This window comes from Leptomonas pyrrhocoris (genome assembly GCF_001293395.1).
Source record: "Leptomonas pyrrhocoris isolate H10 chromosome Unknown, whole genome shotgun sequence".
Taxonomy (NCBI): Eukaryota; Euglenozoa; class Kinetoplastea; order Trypanosomatida; family Trypanosomatidae; genus Leptomonas; species Leptomonas pyrrhocoris.
Window position 1 is genome coordinate 842,242 of NW_015438363.1, and position 10,587 is coordinate 852,828.

Below are 10,587 nucleotides of genomic sequence, written 5' to 3' on the forward strand. Positions count from 1 at the left end.
ATATAGTATATATATATATATATATATATATTTAAGTAGCTTATTGGAATCAAAGTTCCTTACGGTAGCTCAAGTCCAGATCACGGATCGTGACAGAGCAAAGCCGCATACACACGCAGAAAAAGAAAAGGATAAGTTCTATATTGCACCAACGCTAATACGTAGACGAACGATTCTGAAATTTTGGAATAAATATATATTGTACTTGAACAAAAATTCTACAGAAAAATCAGAATTGATTGCTTATTAAATTACGGCAGCAAAGCAGAGAGTCTTTCGTTTATGTATCAAACAAAGAAGTTGGCTGTCAGCACTTTATATACATATATCCTCTTTTTTTTTTTGATCGAGCTGTACAAGATTTGAGTAGCAGTTGTCAGCGCGGAGAGGAAGAAAAGCAAGCAGAAGCCCGGCAGAGACGTTTTCTTCCAAGTTCGGCGTCTTCACTCGCCGATAGCCGTCGCGCCAGCAGGCTCAGGTTTGTTGAAAAGCCTTTCTTTTGCGTGTGTTTGTGTGTTGTATAGTTGAACCGATGTCGATGCCACGTAGAACAAGCAAAGGGAAAAGGAAAACCACGAGCGATGAAGATATGAGACGAGGAAGTGTTTATTTATGCCAAAAACAAAAGGAGAGGTACGGTGAAGAAGTCAACGTTTCGGAGGGAGAGAGAGAAAATGGAAAAACAAAAAGGTGAAGAAGCGGTGAAAGAGTGAAACAGAAAGAAAGAAAAAAAAGCGCAGTTTTACACTAAAGTGAGAAGCATGATATAGCAGAAAAGAAGAGAGGACAAACAAAAAGACGGCGAGCGGTTCACGGAAGAAGGAGAAAGTGTTTCTTGTTGTTTGCTTTTTGAGCACGGAGGTACGTGAAAGAGAAGAAGAGGAAGGGGAGGAGGAGAAGTAGCAAAACACGCTCGCTGCAAGCACTTCAATGATGGACAACGCTCTACCGTAAAACAAAGGCGCTGCGCCGTTACAGACGAAGAGAAGAAAAAGGGAAGCAAAAACAGCGTAAAGAACGTCAACGCGCGCAAAGTGAGAAGAGACAAGAGCAAAGCAGAAGGAGAAGGTATAAAGCAGGGCAGTAACAGCGAAGAGAACAGAAAAAAATGCTGGAACCACACTAATTCAGAATAACTGGAATCGGCGATGATATGAGACGAAATGCTTCGTAGGATTCTTGGGCCTAGACGACAACACCGGTTCACCCTTCGAAAGGGAAAACCGGAAAACGAATAAGATGTATTAGGACGAGGAATAGAAAAGGGAAGAAGTCTCGCAACGTACACTTCTTTACCAAATAAGTTGTTTATACAATACAGAAATTTAGTTTTACAGCATCAAAGATACTTAGGTGAGTTTTCTTCGTTTTCTTTTTTTCTCTTCCTGCCACTACCTACGCAGCGCTCCCTTGTGTAGCGTGAACGCACACGTGAGAGAAAACAGCGGAGAAGCAAACTCGAAAGATGGAGAACCCGCTGCCCCCCTCGACACGCAAACACACGAGTAAAAAAGGAAAGAGAAAGCACAAGTAACACGGAAGTGAAAAGGTGCAGTACGGAGTGTATGGTAGAGAAGAACACACACGCAAAGAAGGGGGAAAGCTAAACTTACTACGCAATACAGAAGACCCAGAGAAGTAATTCGAGAAGAGAGAAGACGAAGAACGGATAGGAAGAAGAAGAAACTGACGGAAACCCTTGGTGGCTGAAGTAGAGTAGGCTAGCTCAGACACACACCACGTGGACAACGCGCATGCACATCGGCCTGAGCAACCGAGTGCAAAGCACCACAGCACCTCGGCAAGAAAGATAAGTGCCAGCAAACCTCAATAGGCAGGGGATAGATGGCGTGCAGACGTAATAAAGCGATGCAAAGAGTACGTGTTCAGCGGAAGAACTCCTTTTCTTTCTTTTTAATTCTACTTAGGGGAATTTTCATGCACGGATAACAAGCAAACAAACCAGAAAAGAAAAAAGAAACGGACTGTCAAGGCGAACGTGAAAAGAGATCTTCAAAAATGCAACTGACACTCTTCAGAGCCGCTTTCTTGGGGTAGGGTGAAGCAGTTCATACATTGCATGGCACCTCAAATAAATTACATAAAATACAAGCGCAGAGAAGCTCTGCTACATCGATTTAGAAAAAAAAAAAAGGTCGAGAAAACAGCCTCGTACAGGAAGCAGCGTAGACGAGGTGCACCTTCATTTTATTAGTCAGAGCACTCAGCTGTGAAAACGCCATGCCAGTGTGTTCCTCCTACACGTTCTTAGGTCATAGAGAAAGAAGAAAACAAAAAAAGAAGACAACAGCAGTTCAATAAAAAAAGAAAACGAAGATTGAAATCAAATATACATTCAATAGGGGGGAAATAGAAATCAAAATAAAAAGCCATCGGCATCGGTGGTTGCCACGTTGTATTCCTCAGACTAACAAGGCGCCGCAACGGCGAGCTGTAGTTACCTTCACGCAGCTTTCTATATGTGAGCGCGCATCCGAACCTAAACGTCGTCCTTGAGATCCCATTCTGACAACGACTGTTTAGTCGACTCTGTCCGCCGAGACAATGAAGGTGGTGGGGCCAACGAATACTTCTCCGCTCGCATTTGACGCTGCAGGCGAGCAGAGCTGGCAGCAGGCGGCAGCATCGACGCTGTCTCGGTAACATGCGATGGTAGGGGGGTGAGGTGAGGGAGGCGGAAAAAGGTTTCCTTCAGCGTGGGTGCGTACGTCGCAGAGCGCTGCTGCTGCTGTTGCCGCTGCTGCCAGGCCTCTTGCCGCTCCGCCTTCATTTGAATCGCCTCCGCCTCCTCCTTTGCAAGCCGGGCCATGCGTTGCTGCTTCGCGAGAAGTACGGCGGCGGTCATGCAGGACGAAGAGGGAGGCACCAGCGTTGAGGAAGCGAATGGGGCAGCGGCGCTGTAGCCGCACGGTACAGCAGACGGAGGAGGTGTGGAGGCAGAGAGTGGCGGGCACGAGTCGGGGCCGGCCACCGTTGCTGCTGCAGTTGTCACTGACTCCGAAAGAGAAACGTGAAGAGGATCAAGTGGGCGCGGCGACGATGGCTGCTTATTGCCGGGGAGAAGAGAAGGCTGCACGACCAGCGCAGGGGGTGTGCTCGTCGCCACCGTGGGGACGGTGACGGCCGTATCAGCAGGGCTGGGTGTCACTCCGGGGTTGGGGTTGTCGGAGAGAACGCTGGCGGGACCAGCGTTCGTTGCACACCGAGGCATAGGTGCACGATGAGGGTCACCGCTGTTAGCCGGAGTGAGGTCAGTCGCGTAGTTGCTGCTTTCCGGCATCACGTCTGTACGGGGCCCGTTGTCGACTGCATTCCGGCTCTGCAGCCGCACCGCCCGCACACGCACCATCGGCGCGGCCTCGTCGGCAGGTTGAAATACACGCGGCGGTTGAACCAAGTATTTGTTGCCGCTGATGTAAGTTCGATCGCCTGCCTCCCCACTCCCTGCCATCGCCGCTGTTGGTGCCGCCGCGGCTGCTGCTTCGCCGAGGCCGTCTTGCATCTGCGGGACAACGTGGTGATAGGAGGAGGACAGCGGCAGCGGTGACAAGGTCGTGTAGAAGATTGGGTCTTGGCGCGTGTGCCCGTGGCGGTGACAAGCCTGCCAGCCCTCACGTATTGCGGCGTCTTCGCCGGAGAGGGGGATGGCCATAGGGACGAGATAGAGCGGCTGAAGGCCCCTCGCTGAGGGCGACGCGGTCGTTGGCTTAGTGAGTACGGACGACGATGCAGGCGGTGCCTTGGTCATGGATGCTGCCTTCTCCGCATCCTCGTCGCGCGAAGGAGCCGCCGCGGGCGTCGTTGGGGAGACGTAACGCAGCGGAGCAGGGAAGAGGATGCGCGTCATGGCGAGTGACGACCGCTGCCCATCCGCGTCCATCGGGCTGCCCGCTGGAGAACTCGTTTCCACGCTCTCAGCTGCCGCGTCTTCCTTTCCTTTCTCCGTACCTTTTTGAATCGCGGGTCGGCCCTCCGCATCGCCGACGTAATACTCGCCCGTGCTTGCATCTTGGAACAGGTACACTGGTCCACCATGCCGACCCACCGGCCGCCCGAGCTGCACCCCACGGCAGTAGTCCATCACAGCTACGTACGGCGCGTTGCATGACCCCGGAGTGTCCTGCACCGCTCCTTTATCGGTTCTGTTGCCATCGCCTCCCTCCTCCGTGAACCCTGTCTCCCCTTCCGTTTCCTTGCGAGCGGTGTCGCCCCTCCGTGGCACGTAAGATGCCGTGTTCGTGTAGGGGGCAACGGAGATGGAGGTGTCGCCGAAGAGCACACACGCACCAGCCCCGCCGCTCACGTTGCCGGCTGCGTCGACCGTACTATTGAGTCCGATGGGCAGGTACGCCACCCCGCTCGGCACGTTGCCGTCGTTCAGGTACGGCGACTTCCACAGCTGCGCCGCGCTCTTCAGTTCGCCGTTCACCCAGTAAAGTCCGGACGCCTTCTCCTCAGCCAGTCGCCGCGCCGTCTCCGCGGCAGAGAGTTGCTCCGCATCCTTCACCTCGTTTTCGGCGAAGAAGATATCGAGCAGTCGCTGCAGCTCCGCGATGCGCTGCGATGTTCTGTCGATGCGCTTCTTCGTGCCGGTGGAGAGTTGCTGCAACGCACGGTGCTTCAGCACCTCCTCGGGTGAGGCGAAGTCCATCGACGGTGCCTCCGAGGCTTTCAGCTTCGCGCCTGTGAGAATCTGCGTGCCGCGCTTAGTGCGCGCCGCTGATGTCTCCTTGTGCTCGACCGGATTCGGAGCAGAGGCCTGCGTGATGGTGGCCTGGGCACGGGCGAGACGCACTTGATCGCACGCACGCCGCATACGTAGGTGCACCAGTTCCAGCAGGAGATCCGCCGCCGTCGCCTCATCGCCGTTCACCACCGTCTTGGTGCGCCAGCCGTCCTGCAGGCGTCGCCGCGGCCAGGGATCGGCGGCGTAAAAAGAGTCGGGCGTCTCCTGCGGCATCGCCGAGGAGCCGTGGCGACGGCGTGAGCCTTCACTGCTGACGACACTGCCACTGCGCTTATTGAACCGCACCCGACGTCCCTCCGCGTCTAACTGGGCGGACATGGCCTCCTCGTACGCGTAGAGCTGCTGCACCCGCGTCACACGCATATCCTTCGCCATGACCTGCAACTCGCTAAACACCTCCTGGGCGTGGGTTGTGATGGGGTGCGCATTCCAGTACGGGAGGCCCAGGTCAGCGCGGTAGTAGTTGGCGGCACTGGCCGCGTCCGGCGCGTCGGCGGTGACCACCGTGGCGCTCAACACATCCGGCCGCCGGAGCCGCTGGTTCATTGCCCGCATCGCGACCGCCTGCCGCTCGGCATTCAAACGAGCATCCGGCTTCAGCCGCCACTCTTTGCGCGAGCGCAGCGCGTCTGATCGTATTGTGGACTCCTCGCCGGCGTCGTGCCCGATTCTGTCTGTCGACAGGGTCAGCGGTGTTGGTGGATTGGGCGAGGACGCGGTGGACCAAACGCCCAGCGCTGGCGCCGCGTTGAGGGAGAAGAAGGTCGTGATGGTTTCCGCCGACTCCCCCGGCAGCGTGCCGCTGGACAAGAGGTCGGTGATGGTGCGGGCGTGCGAATCGCGGGAAAGCACGGTTATGGTGCGCTTCGTCTCCTGTACGAAGGTTTCGAGAAAGTCGAGCAGGCCGTCGTTGCGGCTCTGCAGGTGCGCGAGGGCACGCGAGATGACCTGCACGTCGTGCGTGTGCTCCTTCTGCATCGCGTACACCGCCTGTCGTACCTTCTCCAACTCCACGTGAAAGCCGTGCTTGATCGGCTCAAGTGCGAGGTGCAGCAGCCACTGGAAGCCTTTTGCCTTCGCCTGCTCCTGCTCCAGCTGACTGGCAAGGGCTTCGTCGTCGTACATCGTGTCGCTGTCGCGCTGGTCGGCATCCGCAAAAGTGCACGTGCGGGCGCGCGGCGAGCGGCGATGTCGCCGTCGTCCTGTGCCGTCCTCGCCGTCTGCCTCCCTCATTGCGTCCTCAAAGCGCTTCGACCACGGACCCTGCCCGCCGTTCAAAATTCGGATGTACTCCTCGTAGTCGAAGATGGCATCGACGCTTTCCGGCTCCGGCAGCGGCACCATTTCGCCTTTTGCAGCACCCTGTAGCATCATCAACGGTCCCCGAGAAGAGCCGTAGGAGACGAACGGGGCGATGCGCACGCTGCGCTCCTTTCCGCGCAGACCGGAGGACGCCGCCCTCGTCAATGCATTGCCCTCCATGCCAGAAGCAGCAGTGGGGGTGGGGGCCGCCAGCCCGCGAGCGTCACCGGCAGCCTCATCATTCGCAATGCCCCTGCACGTCTCGGACAGTCGTCTGGCTGAGCTCGAGTCGTCGGAGTTGCCATCCGCTTTGTCCGTCTTGCCTTCACGAGTCACCGCCATCGATGATGTGGACGGCACGCTCGTGTCGCTCGCTGCTGCCGCCTCGGACATAAGCACCTCATCCGCACCCAGACGCTCGCCCGCCGCGCCGCCCTTGCGAGGACTGATATTTACAATGCTCGGGTTTTCGTTTAACATGAACTGCTGCAGCTGCGAGCCCATCGAGGTGGAGAAGGCCGTACTGCCACTCACCCGCGGCACCGGTAGGGGGCCAAGGGCATGGGCACGATAGGCACGGTTCTGTCGCTTTAGGTCGTGGATGCGGTTACGCAGGGAGAGAACTTCTCGAAAATAGCGATGCAGCGTGTAGTCGTGTGCGTCTTTCAAGCTGCGCAGCAGCGTCTGCGCTTCCGCCAGCTCATTCTCCGCCTCGATCACCTCTGCCTCCAGGGCGTCTTTCTCTTCTGCCAGCTGCAGGCAGCGCTTCTCGAGAGCGGCGATGTCCGCAGCAGGAATCGCGCAGTTGACGGTCTTTTCGATGATGTTTTCTACAATGGCGTGGCACACCTGCTCCGGTGAGTCTGTCAGCGCCGGGGAGTGCAGCACCGTCATATCGGTGTACTGTTTCCGCAGCAGACTTCCGAGAATGCGTTGGATGTCGGCGTGTACTTGCGGATGGACGCGGTGCAGCGTCAGCAGCGAGTGAATGTCACGCGTTGCATTCTCGATGCACAGCGCAAACGCACCCATGGTGTTCGTGGGTGTAGATTATCTATATATAAAACAAAAAAAAAAATGCGACTTTGTAAGTGAGACAAAGGGGGCCGAGTAAAAGAAAGAAGAAGACCTCTTCTCCGACAAATCAGTGAGCGCTGCGAGCTTCACAGTTTTACCTGAAACGAAAATAAGGAAGAGTATTTCCCTTGTACGTTTATGCCGGCTGCTCATACGTACCGTTCAACGCAACAAGGTTACTTCACAGCTGTACAAATTCGTGCGAACCGCCGAGACATCCGAACGGCATGAAAGCGAAGGAAAGGGGAGGAGGGGAAGGATAGACAGATTAAAAAGTTCGTGCGCCGTAGGGTCGTTCGTGAGAGGCAGACATCGAGATGCAGAGCCATTAAGAAAAAAAAGGAGAGGGCTGGTCGTTGCTTTCTTGGTTTTTGGTTTGTAAGCAGCGCGACATACATTGTTTACGACAGCTCCTCCAACGCTTGGTTTGGAATTAAAACTCCCGTAAATACCCTACGTGCCACACAGACGTGCGCATGTCATCATCCACCTCACATGACTTTGACGACGGGTTTGTTTATTTTTTTCCTTGGAGGTGTTGATAGTTATTCGAGCAGGTCATCCTACGTTTTGAACTTCTTTTAACGTGCTGATACCTCGCAGGCTCAGCCTGGGTCCGCAGCACACACACACACATACATCGCGGCCTTCGTGCTCGTAGGCACAAAGAAGGGGGGGAAAGTACTTAAGGCGCTCAAATTTTCGACTTCTGGGCTTTGCGCCACATCGCCAGACCACGCTCAAAGGTTCCTGGCGTCATCCCATCAGGGCAGTAGAACGACGGCACCCCCAGACGCGACACGTAGTGGACGTTATCTGTTTGATTGTCAAAGAACAGCATCTGCGCAAACTCTGTCACCGTAGGATCGATGTCCTGCACCTTCTTGAGAATCGTTTGGTGCTGCTTCGCCTTGTTCGCCTTGTACACCTCGATGCGGTCGTCAAACAAGGAGCCCATGGGTACCTCCTTGCCCTCGCGGTTGGTGAAGGTGAATTTCTCCAACAGCTCCGCCGCCCACTGCGGAACATCGCAGGTCGAGGACAGCGCGAGGTACGTCCTCGACCACCGCGGGTCCACTGTAAGGGTCTGCAGCACCGGGCGAGACTCCCCGATTAGCCGCACCTCCGTGCCCTGGCGATCGATCATGATGCTGGGGTCCGTGCGGTGGGGCTTGAAAGGGGCGCCGCCCCACAGCTGATACATCTCCGGATTCCAGAGAGTGCCATCAAGGTCGAAGACGATGACGCGTGGCAGCGGACCGTCCGCGAGGCGGTCAAAGTCCGTCATGAAATTAGCCTGCTGATAAGGTCGCCTTTCCTGCTTCACGACAGCCGACGAGAGACAAATATAGAGCAGCACCAAAGAGTGAGGATGCTTGTCACAAATGCGGCGTTGTTGAAGCCGCGCAGCAGGGATCAAAGTATGCAAGACGGAATGTACCGAACACACAATGACGGTGTCAGGGGGAGCGAGAGGGGGCAAATGCTTTGAGAACAGGTTGCAAAAGGAAGGAAGGAAGAGCATCTATAAGAGCACAACAGTTCGGAGAGAGACGGAGACGGAGGCGGGGAAGCGAGCTACCACGCTTGCATAACCAATTGACAGTCGTGTCTGCAGGGTGCAAAGAAAGAAAGAAAAAAAGAATCTCCGCAAAGCTGTCACTCCAGACGCTTCCACGCATCTACAAAGATTTGCTCTAATGACGAAGCCTCTTCCTTTGTGCTCCCTCTCAACATAGAGCTTTTATTGTTGTAGCGGCAACAGCACGCGACGACCTCATACTTCTCTGCAACTTCTCTGCAAACACAGGTGAGAAGTCGGATCGTCCTCCACAACCCACGCGGCAACACACCTGTGCTTTCTCCTCTTCCTTCTCGCTCAGTCTCGAGAAAAGTAGCCGTAAGCGTCGTAGTCCATTTCTAGGGCTGCAAGTAGCTCCTCCGGTGGGCCCTTGAATTGTCGCACCACCTCAGCCACAGCGGGAATCATACGCGGATCGTACAAGGCGTAAAACCTCAATAAGCGATCGCGCAGCACCACCGCATCGTGCGTAGGCGAAGCCGATTTCCCGCGTGTCTTGCTTCTCTTTTCGTTCTCTCTGTCTGTTAGATGGCTCTCCGGGTCTGCGAGGTTCAACGCACCCAAGGTAGAAGCGGGAGAGACCACGACCTCAGTTGGATACCGCAACCTTCGACTCGTGTCTCGCTCTGCACCGTTGCGTAGAGCAGATGGCGACGCGCACGTAGCACCGTTTGCTGCCACGGATTCGCCGGCCTGAATTGCCGCGCCACCGTCCGATGTACGCCGCATGCGCAGTGCGTCGGAAGAGACGTGTGCCATTACGTTGCCGTTACGCTCGCGCGCTGCCTGCAGAGGCTCTAAACGACTCAGGGCGGAGACGAGCTCCTGCACTTGTGCTTCGCGAGCCGCACGCTCCTGTGCCATGAGAAGTTCGAAGCCCTTCACGGTGGTCTCTAGAGACTCCAGCGTTGCCGCATTGACGTCGAGACGCCCCGAGTCGATCGGTTGCATATCGCGTTCCGATAACGAAGCACGTCGGGCCGCAATCTGCTGCGGAGGCGATGGAGAATCCGGTGAGTATCTTTCGCCCGCTGGAGAGCAGGCGCGCAGCAGAGCCACCTTGTCCAGCTGCAGCTGTCGGAGCACCACCAAAAGTTGATCCTTGCACCGCCCCATTTGCACCACGCCGCGGCGCACCTGATCAAGCTCGCGCATCTGTCGCTGACGCTCGCGATTGTAGGCGCGCCGCTGGATCTCCTGATTTCGCGTGAGAGCGGCAAGCTGCTCCTCTAGCCGCTCCACACGTTGTGCGATCGACGACGATGAGAAGGAGGAGCTCGTTCGAGAAGAGCCAGCATCCGCCCCTGCCTCCACATTGTTGGTGGAACCAGAGAGCCGTGTCTCGTGCGGCGTCTCTTCAGTCAGCGTGGATCCCGCTGAGATAAAGGAAGGTTCGCCTGTGGAGCGGCGCAGCGCGGTTAAGATGCCGCGCAGTGTCACATCACAGGCGTCACACGAGGCGTTAACCTGCTCCAGTCGAGGAAGAAGCTCGTCGTGTACCCGCTGCTGCGTCTCCAGCACCTCTGCCCGCATCGCGTCACACTCCGTTGTAATTCGCTGAAAGAGCAACTCCCACGGCAGAGGCGTTGGGGAAGACTCCGCCGCTCGACTGGACGACGATGACATGAGTGAGAGGGCGCTCTTGCGTTTCCCATTTCTTTCCTCTTTAAAAAAAAAAAAATGGTCTTCAAGAAGTGCAGCTCCCGTATCGAACTATCACGAACTGCTGAGCGTCCTGCGATGGCTTGACAGAATGAAAGAGAGAGAAACAGAAGGCATCAAAAGCAGAATGTTTGTTTTCCGTGTGCGCGAATGAAACACACACATATATATATATATATATATATATATATATTAG

At 55.7% G+C, this 10,587-nt stretch overlaps 3 protein-coding genes across 4 annotated transcripts; all 3 read right to left on the reverse strand.

Annotated features, from left to right (window-relative positions):
* Positions 1-2,500: 2,500 nt before the first annotated feature.
* Positions 2,501-7,335, reverse strand: ABB37_04452 (hypothetical protein; the record flags this gene model as incomplete). 2 transcript variants are annotated; one of them, XM_015802133.1, is made up of 1 exon in its annotated part: positions 2,501-7,335. In XM_015802133.1, the coding sequence occupies exon 1, from the start codon at positions 7,100-7,102 to the stop codon at positions 2,501-2,503; it is 4,602 nt and encodes a 1,533-aa protein (XP_015659534.1). In that variant the 5' UTR covers positions 7,103-7,335. The 2 variants fall into 2 exon arrangements, with proteins under 2 accessions (XP_015659534.1, XP_015659533.1); XM_015802132.1 differs by having other exon boundaries at positions 2,501-7,327.
* A 506-nt stretch (positions 7,336-7,841) lies between these two features.
* ABB37_04453 (hypothetical protein) lies at positions 7,842-8,435 on the reverse strand (the record flags this gene model as incomplete). Its single annotated transcript, XM_015802134.1, has 1 exon — positions 7,842-8,435. The coding sequence occupies one exon, from the start codon at positions 8,433-8,435 to the stop codon at positions 7,842-7,844; it is 594 nt and encodes a 197-aa protein (XP_015659535.1).
* Positions 8,436-9,026: 591 nt separating this feature from the next.
* Positions 9,027-10,474, reverse strand: ABB37_04454 (hypothetical protein; the record flags this gene model as incomplete). Its single annotated transcript, XM_015802135.1, has 1 exon — positions 9,027-10,474. Exon 1 carries the CDS (start codon positions 10,353-10,355, stop codon positions 9,027-9,029), a length of 1,329 nt encoding a protein of 442 aa, XP_015659536.1. The 5' UTR covers positions 10,356-10,474.
* Between the last annotated feature and the right edge of the window lie 113 nt (positions 10,475-10,587).